Here is a 23819-nt window from a genome sequence, read left to right on the forward strand (position 1 = left end):
CTGTCTTTGTTATACTGTGGCGGAGTGGCCTTCTACTGCGGCTTCATTCCAGAGCAGCGATGGGCAAGAAAACAAGAACGGGAACAGGGCGTAGGACTATTTTACAGCTTTCACCGCCCGGGCCTCGCGGTATCACCGCGGGAGGAACTAATTCTCGGGAAGAGGCAGGTGGATCAGCGTCCGAAGGTAAGAAAAGTTCTTAGCCTTAGCGTAATCCTGTGGGTGAATTGATTTACCTAGCATGCTAGCCTTCCCGGTCGCAACCGTGGAAAACGGGGCCTCTGAGGCATTGTAGCTAGCTTAGCTGCAGACGTGTCGGAATATCGGAGCTTTAGCTAACCAGGCAGCCCTTAATCACAAACGTACTCTGATGTTTTGGGGGAATTTTCTATAGGCTAGGTTGCTAGTGGGCTACCTTACAAGCCTGTATTTATACGGATAACGCTAGCAGTTGCTGACTTGTTAGCTAAATTGTCGGTTTTGGCTAACGTTAGCTATCTCTTACAAATCCACACTGACGGCTGTGTATGTTCGCTACCTACAACTGAACGTTAAATAGACCAATTATGGAATGTTACGCTATAGCCTACGCTATATATTCTGTGTGTATTGTAGTATAGCTAACGCTAACCAGTCATCATCTTTCTTCTTTGGCCAAGACTAGCTAGCCAGCGCCACCTCGCAGCCACATTGTGTATGCGGTATCAAGTTAGCTATCGGTAGCTAATACGCTAGCGGAAACTGTACAGTCGAGCATCGTAGGGAGGTAGGTGGTTAGCTAACGTGAAATCAACTTGACCAGGTTTCAGTCAGATGTACCTAGGCAAGCAGTCTGTTTGTACGCATGGGACGTGCGATAGTAGCAAGTTTAGTTAACCTTAGCCAAAACGGAATATAAGGATAGTCGTTCAGAAACACAGGATGTAGCTTTGTTAAATATGAGTGTTGTTTGCAGACGAGCAGGAGGGAGGTACCGATGGCCATGCTCCCGGCCCCCAAAACATTGCGTTTGACACGAGGAACCCAGCCGTCAAGGCCACAGGTAAGTTCAACCACATGTATTTATTTGAAACATCGTTGGTATATTCAGCACGTAATTTCACATATTGTGTGAGTAGTCTCCAAGACTGAATTGTGACACCTGTTAGAACTCTGCTTGTATCTGCATATTCTACGCCTTGCTTTGTGATGCGATTTCTTTCTAATCATAGTGGCATTAGTCAGTTCCGTTGCCAAATAATATACACCTGCTTTGTCAAAAGGTTCTGCAAGCGCAATAGAATCAGTACAGTTTTGGAGAAACTATTCCGATCAAATCAGCGTTGATAGAACATCACGTGGAGAAAAAATAAACGTGAATCCCATTAAGATGGTTTGTTGTCTGGTGGTGCCAAAGCCATACAGCACCTAGAATAAGGCCCTTTTTGGAGAATCCCACAGAAATAGCTACAGTGACCCTGACGTCTTACATTTGCTTCCATACAATGTAGTCTCATTTTAACATGCAGAATTAAGATAAAACTTCATACAGCTAAACTTTTTTCAGCTAAAGTTTTTCCATTGCTGTTACCAGAAGATATCATCTAGCATTCTAGAAGACATTAGAGAGAACAGACATAACCAACTATAGTAAAATTTAATCACAAATGTATTCTAGCTGCCTTTTTTAGCTATTTGACAATTGCAGTAATATGAATTTAAAGCATTGAGGTTTATTATGGTTTTGAGCCCATATGGTAACAATCTGGTTAGGTAAATAAGTGACACAAGCAAAGCATTTTACTGCATGAAATAAGCTAAGATGTCATTGGCTAGATAGTCACTAGAGATCTTACTCCATCACGAGACAAGAAGACATTTGTGAAAACTGCCACAATAGTGGTCATATACAACAACAAGAAACATTGGTTCCTGTCCATTAGCAGTTAATTTTACTTGTAAAAGCTGTCAAACTCATCAGTATTGTGGCTTGTTGTTCAGAGGGCCTGTCCCTGCTTGGAGCCTATGAAGACAGTGAGGAAGAAGAGGATGCGGTCTCTCAGCCAGCCTCTGGGAAGACAAAATTAAACCAGTCTGCTGACATCGATAGCACATTGGCCAACTTTATGGCTGTGAGTATACCCCCCCTTCTGATCAGTTTGGGTGTTTGTCAGTATCCATAGGAATCAAGCTTTAAAATGCAGGATGAAACCAAAATATATTTTGTATTCTTCAGCTGAAGTGCTGTCATGACAGAGTGCCCTGTCATGTATGTCTAGTGGGTATAACAAAATTAATTTCTTAATTATAACGTGTGTGATCCAACAGGAAATTGATGCAATCACCACACAGCCAGCCCAGTCATCCGAGGAGTCCCCAGGAGACCTTTTGGCGGCAGACCCTATCCCGCCCCGCCCTGACCCCAAAGAGCAGCAGCACAGTGCTGCCCAGAATGGGCAGGAGCAGGCAGGCTCTGTGGCAGAGTTCCAGTATGACACTCAGTACTCCCTGGCAGGAGGTGAGGAAGCTACCTGCCTGTGTTTTCCCCATGACTAATGTATCTTTCAGTCCACATGCAGTACAGTGCTGGCTTGTTATTTTGATTTTGTATCTTAGATAAATGTTTTAGACTTTGCAGTTCCTAATATTGATTGGTCGCATTTGTAAGAAATACATTGTTAGTGATTTTAAACAGTCAGAGTTAATAGACCTGTTACTGTATATCCAGTGAATTTTCTTCTGCCTTTACTGATGCTCACATGAAATTGAGCCGGGGGCCCTAATCCTTGAGTGCTGCTATTTAATATATTTTTTTTTTTACATATTACAATGGAGTTGACAGGGCATTGTATAGATTAGTGAATTTTGGGTTTTGACTGACAATACAGAGACTATAACCCTTGCCTTTCTTGTGTGTGTGTGTGTGTGTGTGTTTTGCAGTGGGAGTGGAAATGGGAGATTGGCAGGAGGTATGGGATGAGAACACAGGCTGTTACTACTATTGGAACACTCAGACCAATGAGGTTGTCTGGCAGCTGCCCCATTACCTTGCCCACCAGGTGCAGGGCCTCCAGCAATATGGAGACAGGTGAGCTTTCATCACAGACATGAGTCTGTACCTGTTCTGACAGAGGTGGAGTTATGTGATAGCTCTGACTCAGTTTAATTATTCTGTCTGTCCGTTTGCTTTAGTTCTAGTGTGACTGTGAATGGCAGCAGTGCACAGCAGAGCTCTGTGTTTTACCCAGAGCAGAATGTTGCTGTTGCTGCCACTGCACCTGTGGCCAAGAGGGAGGGGAAGAAGAAGGTAAGACTGTCCTCTGCTCCTCTCTGACTTATTTGACATGTATGCATCTCATCTTTACACATCACAACTCATACCTAATTGGAGGTTTCCCTGAACCCCCTCAGGCGCACAGGGCAAGGCACCTGAAATCCTTTGATACATACGCACACCGACTGAAACACTACAATTCCCACAGTGCACCAGGAGGCAATCACTGCGAGAGGATAGGTGCTCGCTCCTGATGCTATCCAAGTGTCTTATATACCCCCTTTCCACCAACGCAAACTAGGTGCCCAAGTGAGTCCCAAGGTGTTAAGAGGGAAGTGCAGGGGGGAATATAGTCAACACCCCCCATCCCTGTTCCCAGTGGATTTGTGCTGATCTGTACAGTCAGTGTGGGCTCCCAGTCATAAGTTTGCAAATGAAATTTTCACACCAATGCTGTTGGGTTTAGTTGGAGCCACTCAAGGCACCCCGACCACGTTCAGCATTTGCATGTGAGAATTGTAACGTTTACATGGAGATATCAGTCAGCTGTATTGGAATTAATAAAGTAACAGCAGATGGTGAATTTATCCCCTAATTGGGTTTAGGTCAATTTGGTAGAGTGGAACACTTCATTGACCAATAATGTTTTTAATATGAAAATTCAAGGCTAAATTTTTACATTTTACATTACATTATTGACATTTAGCAGATGCTCTTACCCAGAGCGACTTACATCAGTTACAGTATTATCCATTTATACAGCTGGATATTTACTGAGGCAATTGTGGTTTCAGTACCTTGCCCAAGGGTACAGCAGCAGTGCCACTGTAGGGAATCGAACCGGCAACCCTTTGGCAACCGGCAAATTTTCTATTGCAGTGTCATACCCTCAGGTTTTACTAGCATCAACACTGCCATGCGGCCATAGCCTTCGGAAATAACTGCCGTGGAAAATGCATATCTGGCCATCCTTCGTAATGGAGGATTATTATTGGCTGATCTGTCAGGGTTGACTTGAGTTGATGGACAGTGAGGGCCAAGACTTTTTAGCTATTCAAATCTGCCACCATTTACATTCACTTCAAATGCTGAGGTTTTGGTCTGTGTTTGCAGGAGGTGATAGAGAGTGTGGTCGGCCTGACCAGTAAAGAGGAGGAGCAGAAGGGTGTGGCGGCCTCTCTGCTGGCCCCGCTCATCCCCGCAGAGGTGAAGGAGGCGGAGGAGAGGTGGAGGAAGAAAGTGCTGGGGCTGGGAGAAGAGGGGGAGGAGGGCCGGCAGGACCCGGAGGGAGAGGGTGTGTGCCACGCTCGATCCCCCGGCGAAGCCGACGCCCACTCCCAAGGCAACCACCGCAGCAGGACCCAGTCCGCGGAGAGCTCAGAGGGAGAGGAAATGGAGGAGGAAGAGACAGAGGAAGACACAATGGAGTTAGAGCTGGCGCTGGAGAGGAAAAAGGTACACAGATGCCGTTTTTACACTTAGTAGCGCACACTCACTTTTGATGGGGGGGGTCGTGTCTGTTACTGGGTTCAGCATTTCTGAAATGAATGTCGTCTGGTTGGAACCTCTCATGAAAGCATCTGCAAGTTAGAAGCATTGAACAATTGTCTTTCCAAATTTTGATGTTTAGGGCCATAAAGTATATTACATTATAGTGTGATTATTTTAAAACATGGCAATAAAAATTTTGGCAAAGGTTGCATGTTAAGGTTTTATTAATACTAGTATCCATACCAGTGCTTCTTAGCTCTACCAGTGTGTTGATGACAGGGCTGCGCGTTATAGCCGTCGCGATATATCGCATAGCTATTTTTAGCGCAATAATAGCTATCCCCGGTATGTGGCGTTAGGTTTTTTCCCGTATTCTTTTCCCGCTAGTCATACCTGACTTTGCATATGTGGCTATTCGATATATCGCGGCTACATTTCCCAGCCCTAGTTGATGATACTGGTACTGATACGCCCCCTACTTTGTGTTTGTGAAAAGTGGATCACAAATCGTCGTTAAATGCGTTACATATAAATTAGATTACTTTCACGCAATGCACTGGCTTGACTGAAGTCCTCCTGGCCTGCAGGCGGAGCTTCGTGCTCTGGAGGAGGGGGACGGCAGTGCAGGGGGCTCCAGCCCCAGCTCGGAGACCAGCCAGGACGGGGCGCGCGGCCTTCTGCTGAAGAAGTCCAAGTGGAAAACGGCCTTCCTGCGAGCGCCCAGCCCAGACTCTAACAGCCGCAGCTCAGAGAAGACCGGCAGGGACACCCCAGAGCACGCAAACGCAGGTGAGCCGAGCCCTCTGGGATGCTGGCCGGTGGACACTGGTAGCACTGCGCCGGTGTGGTCAGTGCTTTGCAGCTGGGAGGAGATTACTGGTCTCACTCCTTCAGTGTACTTCTGTAAGGAAATTTTACAGGCCTACAAGATAGTAGTAATGAGGAGGCTTTGGTGGGGAATGTTGTCTGCAGTGGTTATTAAGGTCATTTTGATGATAGGAGACCCTCATCAGGTGCAGACATCCCATTTGTGGTTTGAACTCAGGGCCATTGTTATTTTTCTAGGTCCTTTATCAGGGGTTCTAACTTCTACTGTAATGATATTTATATTACTGTATTTATATTTATATTACTATTTATATTACTGTATTGTGTTTAAATTTACATTTACATTTTGTTGCTTAGCAGGCACTCTTGTCCAGAGCGTCATACAAAATGAGTACATATAACATTACGTTTACCTTTTTTGATGTGAATTAGACATGCTCTTCCAGAGCAACGTACAACAGAATTAGGTATGATATATTATATATACATACACACACACACACAGCATGCCTTCCATCCCAGTACTGTTGCTATGGAAATTGTTAGACTCTGTTAAGAGATAACCTGATCTGTTTCAAAGGTCAGTTTTGCAGTTTTCCTCACCCCTGTTTCACCCCTGCTTGTGTAATCCCCAGTTGACCATGTCTGTTTCAGCTCACTGGTATGCTTCATATCTATGAGCCACTGTAGCAGGGTGTGGGCAGTCTGTGGGTAAATCGTACACCACAGTTATTTATTTTAATGTGAGACTCTCCTTTTATATATACACTTAAGTCTGTAAGGCTACGTACAACGACAGCATTTCTGTGATGCTCATGTACTCTGTGTGTTTGTATGTGTGCAGCACATTCCAAGACCTTAGAGAAGCCAGCAGAAGAGTCTCAGATGGAGATGGAGGCACTTGGAGAGAAGACCAAACACAGAACAGCCCCAAAGGAGGACGAAGAAACTGCTGATCTTAAGGTAGGATTTCTGTGTCTGTTTCATGTGTACATACAACACACTGCTAATTTAGTGCTACCAGAACTATGGACTGCGTGAGTGACTTCAACATGCCTCTTTCAGTGGCATGTTGATCATCAAAAGGACACGTTGTATTTTGACTGTGTGAATTTTCTCAGTTCCAGATTGGAGAGCTTGCCAACACTTTGACCAGTAAAATGGAGTTCCTAGGAATTAACAAAAAGGCCATCTCTAACTTCCAGTTGCTGCTGCTACAGACTGAGGTAAGGGAGTTGTTTGTAGAATTTCTTCCTCCCTCACCAAGCTGTCAACATGAAGGGATCTTTGTTCATGCCTTTTTTTTTTTTTTTTTTTTTTTTTTGAAGTCTTTTGGTTTTTTTTGGGTGAGGTGCAGGTGCTTGGGGTCATCCCTTGTTTGTGGTTGGTTGTTGGTAGAGGGTGCAAAAGACTGCTGTGGATAGGTTTAACATTGCGTCCCTCTTTAAAGTGCATGGGTTTTAGTCCGTAGGAAAAAAGGGGAAACATTTAAAATCCTGCTGGCATTTTGAGTTTGGCCATGTTGAGTGTTGTGGTGGGCATAGCATAGCACCAATTTAAGGCTATTAGATGGTATACAGAGTCTCCTCTTCTTTGCTAGTTTCTGCTCCTTAGTTATCCCATGCCATCCCTTTTATAATGCTGTTCTGGCCAGAACATCAGCTTAGAGATAAATAATTATGAAACTATGAATTGACTAAGAAGTCCTTGTTTTCCTTGTCCTCTCTGTCCACAGACGCGGATCGCAGATTGGCGGGAAGGGGCTCTGAATGGGAACTATCTCCGCCGCAGGCTGCAGGAAGCTGCCGAACACATTAAACATTACGAACTTAACGCCGCCCCTAAAGGCTGGTCCTGCCACTGGGACAGGTACGCGCTCCTTACCTTTCACATCTTTCACTCCCTCCCCCCCTCCGAACCCTCCGCCTCCCACCCTGTGGCGTTCAGCAGTACAGCTGTGAGTTCACCACTTGATGGCGCTCTCCAGCAAGTTGCGCTAATGACTTAATTGGGAGTTTAACAAGAGTGGGGAAAAAAAAAAAGAAGCCGTCCCAGGTGACGTTGCGTTTCTGGACTGGGCGCACAGCCAAGTGGGGAATAAGGGAGTGAATAAATGGTGAACGAGAGGAGCCATGACCCTGTGCCCCTGCTCTCTCTGAAGAGGGGCCCCCTCTAGACTCTGTGCCGGGGGCGCGTCAGAGGAGGGGTACTGTAGCTCTAGGAAGGTGGTTGCGCGCGCGAGAGCTTTGCACTTTTCAGGATGGCGCCATTACTGGGAGAATGAGTGACAGAGTGACTTCCTGAAGGAGGGGTGTCACGCCATCTGTTAACAGCGAAGACCAAGCTTGTCCTGGACCCAGCAGGTCAGACCACTCTATTTCATTGTTTACCGTTTGTTTTTTTCCTTGTATCATAAATGTACTTGCTGTAAGAAGACCTTTCAATGTCTACAGCTCCGTGTTGCACTGCCTCACTGAAGATGCCCTTTTTGGCGTCTTGAGGGGCATTGTGATAAGGTCTGATAAAGTTCTCTGTGTGAGTATCATATGGTTTTGTTGATGATGTTGATGATCATGCCACTTTCAGTCAATCTTTCAGGACCAGCTGGGACATGAGTAATTTTGTTTCGCTTTTTTATTTAATTTTTTTTTTTTTGTTTTGTTTAAAAAAAAAAAAAAAAAGAAAAAAAGGTGGGTCCCCCATCCCTCTAATTTGGCCGTTTCCCTGGGCAACACTGCTGCCCAGCGCAATCCGCCCCACCCCACCTGCCCTCCATGTGGCAGCAGTGCTCCTTGTTCCCCCTGGCGTGTCGTGTGATCCTGCGGGAGTCCCTCAGCTGCTGAGATGGCCCGTGTCTTTGTTTCCCTGGCTCTAGGGAACACAGGCGGTATTTCTATGTGAATGACCGGACCAGTGCTTCCCAGTGGGACTTCCCAGCTGTCGAGGACGAGGAGGAGGAAGAGAAGGGCAGCCAGGCCCCTCAGCCCAGTCCTGCTGGCCAGAGAGAGGCCAAGCCTCCCTCTGAGCCCCCTTCCGTCCTCACAGGTTAGGCCTGCTCATCACTTCCTGCTATAGGACACTGCTGTCTCATCAGCCCCCTGTCATTTATGTAATTTGATCTGTTCAGCACACATTGGTATTTAACCATACTATTATCCTTAACATACTGTAATAAAAGGCTCAACAGAGCAGCCCTTAGACTAACATGTGATGAAGCCTAAGGAGGACAATGTTGGTTAATCCGAATTCCGATATTACACCACAAAGCAGCAGGCTTCTTCTTGCTTAATTTGGGGGATTGCTCTGAGCAACATTTTTAATAATCAACTTTATATGAATCCTCGATATTCGAGTTTGACACCTTTTCTCTGTAGGCTTGTCTGGCAGTAGTCTGACACTGATGACTAAATGACTTCCTAAACTTGTTTTTTCAGCGAATCCTGCCTACACAGCTGTTGCCCCTGCGCAGACCGGAGTGCCAGCTTACTGGACAGCGCCCCAGCCCTCCCAACCTCCTCTCCCTCCCACTGACCCTCCTCCCCCGGCGGAATACCCACCACCACCCCCTCCACCCCCCGAATCCCCGCCCCCACCTCCTCCCCCGCCTCTCAGCGATGACGGTGAAATTGAGGAAGTCGAGATGGAGGATGAGGAAGGGGAACCGCCAGCCCCAGGGACGGAGGAAGATGGCAGCCGAAATCCTCCCTCGGTCCACGGCGCGTCTGCAAGCAAGGTGTGGAATCAGCTGTTCTTAAAAACACGCCTACTTTACTGTGTGTAGGGCCAGCCAACATGAGGTGTGAATATTAAACCAAGTATTTTCCTTCTGTTCTGATGTCATGTGACTCACCCTGAGATCTTCTATTGACTCTGTAGGGCCCCTTCATGTGTCACCTGTAGTTCTGAAAGAAATGGCTGACTTTGAATGGATAGAAATTGCAGTGGCCAAATTGTGGGTTTGCCAGGACCTGCCCATACTTATACAGCGCCAAGACCTTTTGAGATATCACACATACAGAAATTACTAAACTTTGTGCTTGACTTTGAATCCTGAAGCGGAATGAAACCAGTATGACAATTCAAGAAAAAGCTGATTGAATGCGGTCATCCTAAGAAGTGTGTCGGGTCATTGTCATAAGTGCTTATTGTGATGTCATGAGGCTCATTATGCCAGAAGCTCGAGCCAGTAGACTGTTGATTGCGAAAGATGACCGATTGCTATGTTTGTCCTCCAGGTATGCGAGGCAGCAGCATCCCCTGGGGCCCCTGCGAAAACCCTGAAACGCAAGGCAGCCAGCTCTCAGCTGCACAAGAGCGTCACCATTGGCAGCAGTCCCATCCTCTACTGCCAGACCACTGCTACAACTGGTAATTAATTAATAACACAAGTGAAAATAATGACAGTATACGTTCTGCTATAAGTATACCCTAAATGAAATACTATGAAATAAAATTTATATATTATATATTAGTTGTCATTTTTTTTGTAAATTGTTTTATATGTTTAACGTAACCATAGTATAACTGTGTACATTGTAATGGGGGAAGAATTGAAAGACCGCTCCTATTGTCTAGTCTGTCAGATATTTTCAGTTTTTTACTAGAACAAATGTCGTCATATTGCCTTAGCTGAGTGATTAATTTAGAGAAATACGATAAGGTATAAAAAGCGCGGATTCCCGTTCTGGCAGGGCCTGTTGTTACATGGTTAGATTACAGGCATGTTCTTCAATCTTGCCGCAACCCCTACAGCTTCCGCTGCCCCGGTAGCATCTGCCCCAGCTTACTGGGGCGTTTCTGCTGTCGTCCCACCCCTCCCCCCTGCTGAGACAGCGGCTCCCCCAGGCCCGGCGGCCCCGACCCTGCCCCCCACTCCCGCTCACCTCCCGCCCAGTGCCACTGATCCAATGGCAGGGAAGATGCTGCCTGCAGACAAGACCAAGAAGCTGAAGAAGGACAAGGTAAGTGTCGGTCTGTAAAAGAGCGTGGAAGAGTTGTGTCCATGTATTGATAACGTAAGGTCTTCTCGACTGGTTTATTCAGGTTTATGTGCTAATGGCCTTGCACTTGTAATCTATGCCACACTCCCAGCATTGGAGTCATGCATCCATCAGACACATCTCACTTCACGTATTGATTTATCTTCCTTTTACTCCATCAACATGCTGCTCTGGTGGGAGTGTGTTTTTGTTGTTGGTTTTGATTTTAAAGTGCCATGCACACAGAATATCTGTTTATGTTGACAGCATTCTGTTGTTTTTCATAAACCCTGAGCATTCTTTTGTGAAAGTCATTTTTATTTGTATAGCTCTTTTTTGCGTTACAAGGTTAATTATGATAAAAACAAAGTACTTGATATGATGATACTAAATGTCTTGATACATGAGGGTAACAATACTAAACACCTTGATATATGAGGGTATGATATGATATGATATAATGAATGGATGCATGAAGAATAAACAGACTAAACTGTCTAGGACACGCCCGTATTTAAACGCAATAAGGTATTACATCCGTATGTCTTGTTGGTGTTTTTAACTCCTTGTGTGATTATTACAAATAGAAGTGATTAGACATTAAATAACTGACTACTGTAACACCTTGGTGATCCCATTCCAGCAGTGAGCCTGAGTACAACCACTGGGAGCTTAACAGTAATTTTCTTGTCGGCAGACCAAGAAGAAAACGAAGATGCCATCGCTAGTGAAGAAGTGGCAGAGTATCCAGCGGGAGCTCGATGAGGAAGAGAAGTCCAGCTCCAGCGATGAAGACCGAGACCAGCTCAACAGCAGGCGCATCGAGGAATGGAAGCAACAGCAGCTTGTCACGTAAGGCCCTCCCCTCACCTCCCCCCTACCACAGCGCAGGTAGCAAGGCTGTGTAGTCACATGCTCAGGTATAATTTCTATGGTAGATTATTATCTGTGGATATTTTGCAGTCACATTTTGGGCGGGTGGTAAGGGGCAGGGATTTGAACCGAAATGTTACTGATTCGATTCCCTGCTGGGACACTGCTGTTGTACCCTCCAGCAACAGTACTTAACCCACAGTTGCTGCTACAAATATCCAGTTGTATAATTGGATAGAATTGTAACCCATGCAGGTTCCTCTGGATAAGAAAATCTGCTAAAGGACAAATGTAATGTAATCTTTGCAGTCACCCATATAATTAAAAAAAAAAAAAAAAAAGTCCTGAACATGCTTTGCTTTGCACCTCACATTTCAGATCACGTGTCTGATGTTTGTAAACTTTGAAATGGGTTTATTTTATGTAATCAGGAACAGTGCCAAATCTGTCAGTGCTCACTTTACACGTCTGTCTGAAATTTCACGCAGATTTTCTTTATTTTATTATGTTGTATTTAGACAAATTATTCGAATACTGAATCATGGGCTCCTATGTGGCTAACTTTGTAAAGGCCTTCACTCCAAGCGCAGGTTGATTGTTAGGTTGAATATTACCTCTAGTTTGCGTTGAGGAAATTGGTATCAGCAGCCCTGATCATATGAGGAAAATAGAAGTTTAAGTTGTGAGAGATATGCCAGTCCTCCTGTTGCCATTGGCTGTTCTGTGGAGAACTATGGATGTGTGTACCTGAAGCTCCACAGACTGTTCAGACATTGAGTAAATGCTGATGTTTGCATTCATTCACTGTGTGCACATGCATTCAGGATAGGGCTTTATCTTTATGGACCACTAAGTTTTGAAAATTAGTCATAATTTAAAAATTCCAGTCAGGTGCACTTTCAATTTTTTTTTTCTTTCAAGCTTTGATTGTAGTAGGGGTTTTTATGAGTGCAATTTTCACAGAAGAACTAGAACACCTTCCGTACGAAGGCAGTTTGTACAGAGAACACATATTTTACTAAAAATCTAAGAAATTCCACTGTACTCTGTAGTTTCTCATTGCAGACACCTATCTTCTGTACACTTACATAAATGCAGCATGGTTGGAGAGGGCTGTGGTGAACAGATAGACCTATCTATCTTTCTTTGTCTCTGCAGTGGGAAAGCGGGCAAAAATGCTAATTTCGAGGCGCTCCCGGAGGACTGGAGAGAACGACTGCTTAAGAAGAGGAAGCTAGCGCAAAGTATATAATGGCTGCCTGCCTGCCTGTCTCGCGCACTTCAAGGACCTTAACCTTGGCTTTAAAGGAAGCTCAAACTGGCAAAGTGATAGGACGGTTGTGTACAGATTCACAGTCATATGTCCACACCCCTCACATAGTATTTGTGTGTGTACGATATGCAATGGGTTTGAATGTTTTTGTATTGTAAAACCCATGCCAGCATTTTTTTATTATTATTTTTTACAAGCCTGTGTATAACTTGAAGCATAATTCCCTTGTCTCTGCTGGGTTAGCCCCTTTTCCCTTACACTGTCTCCTAGAGCTGTGCTGACTTTGAAATGCATCATTTTTAACTCTGCACCAGTTAATTGAGAAAATTATATTTTACTGTGAACCTTGAATTTCATACCTTCCTTTGTCTCCTTTTTTGTAAAAAGGTTTTCTATACAGCATGCCCAAAAGCTAAAGCTTTGCATCAAATGCAAGTTATTACACGCACAATTTGACCCCCAGTTTCAAAGAAAGTCTTTCATTTTTCCTCGTCCAAATAGTTTATTTCCAGCCAAAACTGAATGTGTGTTTATGAAGAGGTTCTCCTCAAGTATTCTCCAGGGGGCATTATTATTGTATGCAGGTTAAATGGTCATGTTTGGTCTAACTGGAGTTGGTGCTCTACAGGAGTGTGTTGTGCTGTGCTGTGTTGGTGGAAGCGTCATCCTTAAGATTCACTCTGTGGCCACTGTCCACTAATTAACCTTTGTCCTATATGTTATTTTATGCATTTATCATGTCATTTTTAAGTCGTCTTCTCCAAAGCACTGTAACACTACATCAAAAATTCATGAATCCAAACGTGCCAATATAATTACTTCTGCTTTCACCTGGGGAAGTGATTGGAATCCCTGCCCTGTAACCAATTTATGACAACCCAGGTCAAACTTAGCCATGAGAGGTCTTCTCCAAAGCCCTGTGTCAAGACTTGGAGAATGCTCCAGGAGACATCCTTTGAGGTATAGGTGCAGTATTTGCAGCATATATATTTCCAGCGATATTTGTGTATGCTTCATCTCGAACCTGTTTAGGGTGTTGATGTTTGAAGTTGTTTCTTTGATGATATGGAGAGATGCAGAAATTTATATGTTTATGTATATTTTGTAAATAATAAACATTTTTTTCTCCAGTTCTAAATCTCTTACGACTTCCTATTTTTCACCAGCATTATTCAATTTTCTATTTACAAGTCTGATGCTTTTAAAGATAAATCAAGCACTATGTACTTTTTGTTCATGCACGTAATTGTGCAGTAAAGTAGTTTTAAGTAGTTGCTAATAAGGATCATTCAAAGATATACGTATTAGGACATTATAAACTTTACTGATCCATGTAGAATTTTTCATAGCCTGACAGATCATAGAACATGTTAGCAGGAGAAATAGTCATTTATCCACTTGCTTCCACAGTGTAAAAGAATAGCATTTTGTGGTCATATAATACTACAAAATCATTTCCTCACAACTCTATTTTGTAGACTAGGGAATTCTGTCTAGTCATTCACCTCTCTTCAATCTGCTTCACTGGATGCTCCCTCAACATGAAGATCTGTAGACCTCACTGAGTGCGCCACTAAAGCTGAATGGTAAAGGGAAGCTGTCCCAGTGTGCAGTGTCCTTACTTAGTGTCTGGCAAGTTTTGTTCCCTGACAGAATTGTTTCAAAGAAAAAAAGCCCATTTCGTAGTTTATATGTTTAGATATCACTCTGCAAATAGTGTGAGAGAAAATATTTATTATGCAATCAATAACTGAGTTGTTGACCTGCAAGCTTACACACAGTTAACATATACTGCTAGCAGTAAAATTCGGATTGCTATGTTGTGCCCAGGTGTAATGAGCTTGCAAACTATATGTCAGTTATAGCTACCTAGCTTGCAAGGTATGTTAGCTCACTGGCACTATGTGCTTCTGTAAGTACCAAGACAGTCCAGCCAGACAGCTGCTGTATTTCCATAAAAGACATATGCATGCTTTGGTATATATTGTAAGGACCCTTTTAAAGTAAGAAAGCCCAGCTATGGGTTTTATATCTACCACTGTAAGCCACTGTAGAAAGGAAATAAACTGTAGTACGTGTTAACAGAATGAACCCCTGATACACTCTAATCAACACCCAAAACAGTACTACAGACCCTATCACAGCTTTAACATCTGCTGCAAGCTGTGCATGCTAACCAGGCCTGTCTCCACCAGATAGCATACAACTGCTGTTTGACCTCCACTTCATTCCTGTTCGGGATAATTTCTCTCAATGTTGCAACAGCTTGATCTTAACAATTTACAGGTTCCTGGGCTGTTGAATAAACAAGAACTCCTTTCTTGGAGTAGCATATTAGCAACACAAGCATTACTTTCACAACCAGTCTGATCACACCACTTAAAAAAGAAAACATTTATTGGCTCCGCAGGTGCCCTTATATGTGATCCATTCTTGTATTCTGTCACCAATTCATACAGTGGAGTTTAGAGCAAGGGAGTCAGCCTAAGGTTTCCTTTGGATTGCAATTTTGAATTGAGCAAAAACCCACTAAAGTATATTACAATTCTGAAAAATAGTTACCACTATGAATTGATCATGTTTTTTTTCCTTGGTAATCTAAAGTTGCTCTCACAAACCATTGCACGTTGTCATTTCCAAAGAGAATCGAACAATCAGACATGTCAGTGCCAGAATACTATACCAACATGTGGAAAGATGGTCAAGAGAAACTCAAACCAATGGATAGCGGAAAATGTATAAAAATGGACACAAATCAAAGTTTCTAAATTAGTGTTTCCATTAGTTCCACCAGATTAATCCAGAGGATTCCACCAGTTAGGTGGGAGTAATCCCAAGGGCAAGATTATTCCTTAACCGCTACCCTGCACTTGCTCAATTACCAGGTGTGTAGTACAGGTTTCCAGGTTCTGTGTGGGCTACTGACACAGACTGCAATGAGGACACTGACCATGCAAAAAAAGGCACTCAATTAATCGAAAAATCTTTTAATTCTTGAGTGGATCATATAACAGTGGAATTGGTAGAATTAGAACATAATACAGGTACTCACACCATCCCCTCCCTCCCTCCCACCCCCACACCAAATAATGTTACAAACTAGTGATGCCAAATGAGGCTTCGTGAACCATATAAAGGGTGGGGCTGTCATGTTATCCATGGCTGATACAAATCGGTGACTATTTCCCTCAGTAGCAGAACACTAGAGTTGGTTCTAATCAGCGAGATGTGAGGAGTCCACCAATTAAGAGGTCCGAGAGACCTCATTTTGCCTGTAAAAGACCCGAATGCCACGCTGCCAGCCCTGTGTGAGGCCTGTCACTCAGGCATAGTACTGCAGGTTGGCCTTCTTCTTGGCCTGCACCTCCAGGATTCCCTCCATGTAGTCCTCGTGGTTCAGTTCAGTTGCTCCCCTACGCAGCGCAATCATACCCTGGAGAGAGAGAGAGAGAGGCCAGTTACATTTTGACCATTCACCTACTCCTCTGGGTATATTCCCCACAATGCATAAGGCTCGTGTAGTATAGGTTTTGGTGAAAGTACTAAGCAAAACAAGCATTCGAGTTTAGGTATGTACACCGATTTAAACGTTAGTTACAAAACATAGGGACATTTTGGTCATGATGAACTGCATCTGGTTGTGGACTCATTTGTAGAGCTCAAATTAGCATTTGCACAGAGAAACAGGATGACTCACCGCCTCCACGCACACAGCCTTGCACTGCGCACCATTGAAGTCATCTGTGCACCGAGCCAGTTCCTCATAGTTAACATCAAGACTGGAAAAACATCATGGAGGTCACAACCCACACATTCAGACAACATGGACTACATCCTTACATGTTCAGTTTGTGTATACAATCTTTAGCAATTGACACAAAGGTAGTCAGTCTTTTTATGCTTTCTTGTTGCCATTACATCAAGATTCTGGATTCTGCATAATACCAGGTAGAAAAAAAAATTCACCGGAGGGCCAAAGTTTTCATATCAGAAATGAAATGCAATGCTGTTAGTCCTAGTTCTTGCACATTATTATTCCCATAATGGAAACAGGGCTACAGTCTGGTGTGTTTCCTACCTGACATTCATCTTCCGTGAGTGAATCTGCATGATGCGGGCTCTGGCCTCCTCATTGGGCATTGGGAACTCAATTTTGCGGTCCAAACGGCCAGACCTCAAGAGCGCTGGGTCAAGAATATCCACTCTGTTTGTGGCAGCAATAACCTATGGGGCCATGTAAGATGAGTTCAGAGTAGCATACTGTAAAATCAGGTAGAGCAGGGACACAAATAGTGTTTTGGTGACTTCCCTCCATGCAACTGAACCCACAAAGCTTTCAAATACGATATAGTGGAAACTCAGCTATAAACAAAAGCACAAAAACTTCATGTCTACAACCTGTTATTCAACAATTAGCATTGCTGCATTTTTAATCTAGGAATTCTGCATGCTGTGTACCAACCATTACTGTTAGTCAAGGTCAAGGATTGTAGTTTTTTTTTCCCACTAGGCTGGTGCCAGGCAATTTATAGTCTCCCATCTTACAAATTCATACAAATCTGGGTTTTAGAACAAAAATGGACTGTATAAATGTATTAGAGAGAGTAATGCCACCTTTTACCTACAACCAACACTATTTCTGCCCAGTGAAATGGCACATCCATTTTGTGATTATGAAAGGAAATACCTTGACTTGCATGTTGGGCTGGAAACCATCCAGCTGGTTGAGGAGCTCTAGCATGGTTCTCTGAACTTCCCTGTCTCCAGCCTTCTCACTGTCAAACCTGGGAAATGGCACAGACTATGTCTTCATAAATGGCACAAACTACTAAATAAGAGCATTACACACGCACTGCAAAGTATGTAGCTTTAAACTGAAGGCCACGCAGCATTCTGCAGGATGGACAATAGAGGGTGAAGTTCAATGCTTGAGGACATGGAGTACATTACACAAGAGGTGGGCATATTATCCTGTTCAAACAACCCTCACACAATGATTCTTTGCACACTGAAATCAGCTCTCCCATAATCTCTACTCCACACTTACCGCTTAGTTCCAATGGCATCAAGCTCATCGATGAAGATGATTGAGGGGGCCTTCTCTTTGGCAAGAGCAAAAGCATCTCTGACCAGCTTGGCCCCATCACCGATAAACATCTGGACCAGCTGTGGACCGGCGAGCTTCAGGAAAGTGGCCTGGGGAAGGTGAGGGCAGGAGTATGGCTTTATGCTCTTTCACTGTGAAAGCAACTTCAAAAGGGTTCCCTCCCTGTCACCATTAACTAATGAGGCAGCTCAGTCTCAAAAAGAGTGCCCTATTTAACCAAACTACTCGGGAACTCCGATATAAGCTTCATATTTGCAATTAAACTGACAACTGAACATGCTGTTAATACTGTTGAATATCTTATAACACAGCTAGGACAAATAACAGATTTTGATTGGTTGAGAGGTTGTGTTCATTTTCATCAGCAGCCCAAAGGGAACAATTAATGCAAGTCTATCATATAGTACCAGCAGAAATTACTCAATTACAGTTTGAAATCATTACACGCACAATTCGAAATTACAATCTTAACATAAAACATTGATTTTGCTCTCTGCTATAGTTTTAATGTTAACTGCTAGTTTTCTAAAATGGAAGCTACACACAGGGAAGCAATATGGGAGTTCAAAAGGTAGCTAATGTGCTTTTGAGAACCTTGGAATTCTAGTTAGCTAGACCTTCTAGTTATAGAAGCTAGAATGGTAGATAACATATTCAGTTATATTTTAGCAAACTTTGTGATACTTCTTTGGTTGTCTAAGCATCATATGTCACTACCAATGGGAATGAGCATGTTTTTTAAACAAATATGTAAATATGAACAGCTGTTTCAAATTGCGAATACCTAACACTGCAAATGTGTGTAAAATGTGTTCACACTGTGTTTCACACTCAGTGTGAAAGTGTTTGGTAAATGAAACAAAAGCTGAAGTGGCATTTTTGATGAAACTGTCCAGCACCAGAATTCAGGGGAAGAAAATATTTAGTACACATTTAGGAAAAATTGTTTAAAAGCAGTGAACTTTATTAACTCTTACTGCGGCCTGCCGATTTCTCCCAATGGATAAAAAAACACGGATAAATTTTACCTTAGTCTGGGCGGCACAAGCTCTTGCCAGCAGGGTCTTGCCAGTGCCTGGGGGTCCATACATCAGCACCCCCTTGGGCGGCTGGATGCCCAGGTTCTCAAACTTCTCCTTGTGATTCATTGGCAAAACGATGGCTTCAACTAGCTGCAAAGCAAAGAGGACTCGGTCAATTTCCAACATTTTACTGCTCCCAGTTTCAAAAAGACCAAATACTTGTGCCCATTTTAAAAAAGAACTGCTTATTTCAGCATTACACATACAAAACAATGTTCCGCAGTACACAGATTAGAATATGACTACAGAATGAAAACTTCCATCAAAATTTTAAATCTTGGGTGGCTGTATATCTGATCCCATACAACTGCCAAAAGATTAAATCCAGGCAAGCTGGTTGGTAAAAAATACTTCATCTTCCACACACAGACATTCTACTTTCTGCATTTACTGTATTGTGACATCACATATAAAATCATCATAGCTTTGTTAATGGTTCAGATTTTCTTTTATTTGATACATGAAAAGTACATTTCTATTGGTGACCATAATTTCTAGGTGGTCAGCATGCTATATTCTCGGTATGTTACATTATATGATGAACTGAGATGTCTACCACCCCACAAGTTTTTGTCTACTCAACATTTAATTGACATTTCCCATTTAAATGCATAATTGATGCATTTAATGTAACTGACATATTTAACAGTATCTTCATATTTGTCTGTAACTGCATTTATTGTAATCATTTCATGGATACCTTGATAATGGCATTAGGTAAATGAGATAAATCAAAGCTGTACTGCATTAAGCTGCTATTCCTGCCTGTTTTATGTGCATACCAATACACACTTTTCTTGCGATTACCTGTTTATGCCAAGTACATACCAAACCTGATTGTAATTATTAAAGGCTACATACAACACATCAGAATGCAGCATGGATTTGTGGTGTTTCTGTCTGTGCCTGACCTCCTGGATTTGCTTGTCCAGGCCACCAATGTCACTGTACTGCTCGGTGGGACGCTCGTCCACCTCCATAGCCTTCACCCTAGAGTCGTACTCCGTGGGCAGAGTCTCCAGGATCAGGTATGAGTCCTTGTTCACGCCCTGCGAAGAACGCACCAAGAGACAACGAGGGAAACCATGCAAAGTATAAAGCCAGAATAGAACATTTTATGTGCTATGCTTTAAGAGACATACTTACCACAAGGTCTCCAGGCTTCAGTTTCTCTGCATCAACCAAACCAATGACAGGGAGGAAGTATGTCTGTAAGAGACCACATCATTCAAGTTTACTCTGTGTAAAAGTCTTAAGCTTTTACCACTTGGCAGTTGTGATTAAGACACTACTGAAGAGCTGTGTTAAAACTGCAATAACAGATTGCCTGCAAATCAAACCAAAAACACCTCGCCCATCACCAGAAATAATCACTTTAAACAATGTTAAATCCTCAAGAGTAGGCTTGATGTGTTTCACTGGAAGTCTCACCTGTCTTGTCGAGGTTTTAATGACAGCACATTTGCCTTTCCTCTGAGAGTCCAGATCAATGTTGGCTCCATCTTCCTCCTGGTCATTTGGGTCCACATCCAGCAACTGCAACAAAGTTTTGCCAGAATATTTTTCACAGTGCAAGACTTACCATCAATAAAAATCAACAGATAGCTACCATTTAAAATAAATATAAAACAATCTTCTTTTAAACATGGTGATACATGCTAATGTGTACAGACTTGAATTTCATATGCATGCATGAATGCATGGTATATGCCCTGAATAAGCAAGTACAGATTGAAACAACATAAATTTGGCAGCAACAGATTTTTCTTGTCTCTACAGGTAGGGACTACCAATATCATGTGAGGAAATGTTGAGAGTGAATGATTTTTGTGCAACTAACAAATTTAGTTAAGCATTATAAGCTTCTGTGAGGGTTGACCATGAAAAAAGATCAATAAATAACCAAACCCACTTTACCACTGTGGACCCCACTCATGAACCAAAGCAATGGCGCAAACATTCTACAGCAACCGCAATACCTCAATGACATTGGAAACCAAGTAGGGCAGAGTCTTGTTCACTTTGATCTTCTCCGTGTTTTCTTTGATTTTGTCCTTCATGGCCTGAAGTTCGTGGGTTACTCTCAGAACCTCACTCTTCATTATCTAAACATATAAGCATAAGTACGGTTATGAAAATAATCAAAGCAGTGTAATACAAATCTAACCTCTAACTTCCGCTTAAAATCCGCTAACTCGCGATCCATGGCAAAGATACACAGATTTGCAGAATATACAACAACAGGCGTTAAATATCACATGCCAACATCCGTGTGCTTACAGCGCTGGAGACAGTAATTAGTTAGGTATCATGACTACACAAACTTGAAGTATCACTTCAAATACTAGTACTCCAAAGCGTGTAGTTAGCTGGTCAGTTCGAGGATGAGAAACTGTATCTAGGTAGGTACTTAAAAAGCTCACCAACTGGTTACCCCACTACACAATTACCGTAGTTAGCTATGCCACCCATCACGTGTTGAACTTTACTTAGAGACATAGCTTCATAGCACATAACTTCAACTGTGCCGAACACGAACCTTTATTTCACTGTCCAGGAGACGCGTCCGCTGAATAATCTCTTCAGTGGACATTTTGAGGACCTCCTCGCCGATGCCATCCTGTTGAAGGAAGTCAACGCAGTGTGTTATTCACCTACCTAGCTATGTTATTTTGATTAGTTGGAGTTAAATCACTAAACGGGAAGCAGACAAATGTGTAATTAATTAAGATTTGCACGAACTACCTACCTAAGGCCATACATGCTCGAAACAATACAGCTGTCAGCCAGGCAAGACACCTATTTAGCAATAACAGCTTTGTAACTAGCTGGCTGGTCTCATTAGGCCAAGTTGCCAATACAGCATCCTCATTAGACAAGTATTCGTCACATGCAGCATGACTTAGCTAACTGTACTATGAGTTTACTTGCTACAGACAGCAATCTAGCTAGTAAGCTCGGTCTCGAGTTATCTATCAAGATAACGTTAGATAAATGTCCACTTTCTCTTTGCCGTTAGCACCCAAGCAAAGCTAGCCACAACGAAAACATGCCGGGATACAGTTATTCTGAATGAATTAAGCCTTATGCAGTAGCATTTACACACAATGGGTGGCATAAGTGATTTTAGAAACAATATTAGCATTATAAAATACATCAATCACATTTTATACAAACTGATTTGAAACAAACCTCAACCTCGTCCCAAACTGATCTGTCATTCAGAGACGCCATCTTGGAATGACTCTTCTATTCTTCCACTCGTTTATGGATGTTTATGGCGGCCTCGAAACCAGCTGTAAGGCGCAACACCGCACCCTACTGGGCCGGAGGGTGGTGAACAGCACTGCCGAGTGGATTCCGAAATGCTAGAAGCCACATACACACGTCATTTTAAATCATACATGTTCTCATAAGTCTCTCTAGCCGGCTTACGAAAGTGCCACCAAAAGTCCAAATGTGGAGCTCGAAACCCATGATCTAAAGCCAATATGTTAGTCCCCAAAACAGTACTTTCGTTTAAGGTTCTTTAAAAAATACTGGTACCAAGCGACCAGAGAGCGTGAGCTGCGCTTCTAGCTTCGATGAGATGCGGGTGACTTACTGTAGCTACAGACTGGGTAACAGAGGTCTCTCCTGACTATAAATCGCCTACTAAAATTTGTATCGTTGGTTATGTTTTATGAATGGAACTTCAGATTCATATGAAATCAAAACGACTTGGGAATCCACAGTCACATCGGCGCTAATACTCAGAGGGTATCCAACTTTTTTCCGTTTAGTTCGCTGCTTTGCTGACAGTTACCAAGCAAACAGCGAGATAGACGATACCGTGTGATGCCAATGCATTTTAGTGTTGTTTTGTCCGAGGAATATGCCCAGTACTTTCACAAAAACACTTTCCATGCAGATGAGATTGTGTGATATTATTAACGCCCATTATCCAACTTCAATACTAGACTATGTTTAGTTGCTGTTGTTAACCCATGTAGGTTGTTCACTCGAGTTGTAATGCATCATCTGTTCTCCCTAGTTTCCGGATGTCAGGATGTAGCTACTATTTACTGCCAACATTCAGCCATTTAATCAACTTTCATTTTCAAAGATGGCTAAACCAGTAACGTTAGATATCCCAAAACAGACCAGAATTAACTTTGTACTCTTTGTGCTGAGAGAGGGAAGTCTAAACTACCAATTAATTTGACTACCAGTTTAAGTACACTCTAGAAACTAACCAAGGCAAAAACAGCAATCGCATATCACACGACACTACATGTTAGTTATTGTGACCACAGGATCTTGAAACAACTGTCGGTGCCTTCAGATAGTATGACACATCATTTCAGTTCCTGATATATGGGTTATAAATGAGATTAGTAAATAATGCTGGCCCCATTAAATCGATTAAGCTAGCTTCCCCCCCCACTTTTTTAGTCTAATTTGCATACATTCTCCTTTTAAACGACTGGCGCTTCCTCTGGCAATTTGATTCGGTGAGATGAGGGTAATACACAAATGTGCTTAGTTTATTTCTTGCTCATGGATGAATCTGAGCAGATATTCAATGGAATAAAAGCACACAATAATAAATAATTGTAGGTTTGTTAATATGAAATGGGATGTACATGACAAACATTTTATAAGTGTTTTTACAACAGTAATTTTATAATTACTGTTGTACGATTTATATTTCATGAAAAATTCTTACACATCCATTTTATGTACAGCGGTGCAGGGTAGGAAGCAGGGCTTGTAACTGAAAGATTGCTGGTTCCTTTGAATATGAAAGAAAAGAATGATGTGCATTTTTTTTTTTTTGCATTTTTGGACAAATGCTTCTATAATAACAGAATTGCACAGAGAAAACTCATATTTTTCCACAAATGACATTTAATTAAAATATTCTTCTTAATACAAAAATAAAAGTTAAGGC

The 23819-nt window shown here is 42.6% G+C and overlaps 2 protein-coding genes across 2 annotated transcripts; one reads left to right on the top strand and one right to left on the bottom strand.

The window, feature by feature from the left end:
- Nucleotides 1-13771, top strand: fnbp4 (formin binding protein 4). Its single transcript, XM_036543962.1, has 17 exons — nucleotides 1-186; nucleotides 956-1042; nucleotides 1981-2111; nucleotides 2308-2497; nucleotides 2920-3067; nucleotides 3172-3286; nucleotides 4367-4708; nucleotides 5332-5533; nucleotides 6417-6535; nucleotides 6694-6798; nucleotides 7308-7441; nucleotides 8448-8617; nucleotides 9007-9305; nucleotides 9808-9940; nucleotides 10325-10533; nucleotides 11249-11403; nucleotides 12583-13771. Exons 1-17 carry the CDS (start codon nucleotides 60-62, stop codon nucleotides 12674-12676), a joined length of 2760 nt encoding a protein of 919 aa, XP_036399855.1. The 5' UTR covers nucleotides 1-59; the 3' UTR covers nucleotides 12677-13771.
- A 2007-nt stretch (nucleotides 13772-15778) lies between these two features.
- On the bottom strand, nucleotides 15779-22135 carry psmc3 (proteasome 26S subunit, ATPase 3). The gene is made up of 12 exons (XM_036543705.1): nucleotides 22079-22135; nucleotides 21426-21506; nucleotides 20866-20991; nucleotides 20318-20422; nucleotides 20033-20095; nucleotides 19798-19935; nucleotides 18833-18976; nucleotides 17745-17893; nucleotides 17385-17481; nucleotides 16776-16921; nucleotides 16395-16476; nucleotides 15779-16130 (listed from the first exon to the last, which is right to left on the bottom strand). Exons 1-12 carry the CDS (start codon nucleotides 22118-22120, stop codon nucleotides 16020-16022), a joined length of 1284 nt encoding a protein of 427 aa, XP_036399598.1. The 5' UTR covers nucleotides 22121-22135; the 3' UTR covers nucleotides 15779-16019.
- Nucleotides 22136-23819: the final 1684 nt, after the last annotated feature.

Source organism: Megalops cyprinoides, chromosome 13 (assembly GCF_013368585.1).
Source record: "Megalops cyprinoides isolate fMegCyp1 chromosome 13, fMegCyp1.pri, whole genome shotgun sequence".
In the NCBI taxonomy this organism is placed as follows: domain Eukaryota; kingdom Metazoa; phylum Chordata; class Actinopteri; order Elopiformes; family Megalopidae; genus Megalops; species Megalops cyprinoides.

Excerpts from the sequence above, each read along its gene's own strand:
- fnbp4 (XM_036543962.1), top strand. The coding sequence starts at position 60 with ATGGGCAAGAAAACAAGAACGGGAACAGGGCGTAGGACTATTTTACAG. Across the intron at positions 2,498-2,919 it reads TCAGTACTCCCTGGCAGGAG|TGGGAGTGGAAATGGGAGAT; the intron begins GTGAGGAAGCTA and ends TGTGTTTTGCAG. Across the intron at positions 8,618-9,006 it reads GCCCCCTTCCGTCCTCACAG|CGAATCCTGCCTACACAGCT; the intron begins GTTAGGCCTGCT and ends TTGTTTTTTCAG.
- psmc3 (XM_036543705.1), bottom strand. The coding sequence starts at position 22,120 with ATGGCGTCTCTGAATGACAGATCAGTTTGGGACGAGGTTGAG. Across the intron at positions 20,096-20,317 it reads TTAAAACCTCGACAAGACAG|ACATACTTCCTCCCTGTCAT; the intron begins GTGAGACTTCCA and ends GGTCTCTTACAG. Across the intron at positions 16,922-17,384 it reads AGCCCAACATGCAAGTCAAG|GTTATTGCTGCCACAAACAG; the intron begins GTATTTCCTTTC and ends ATGGCCCCATAG.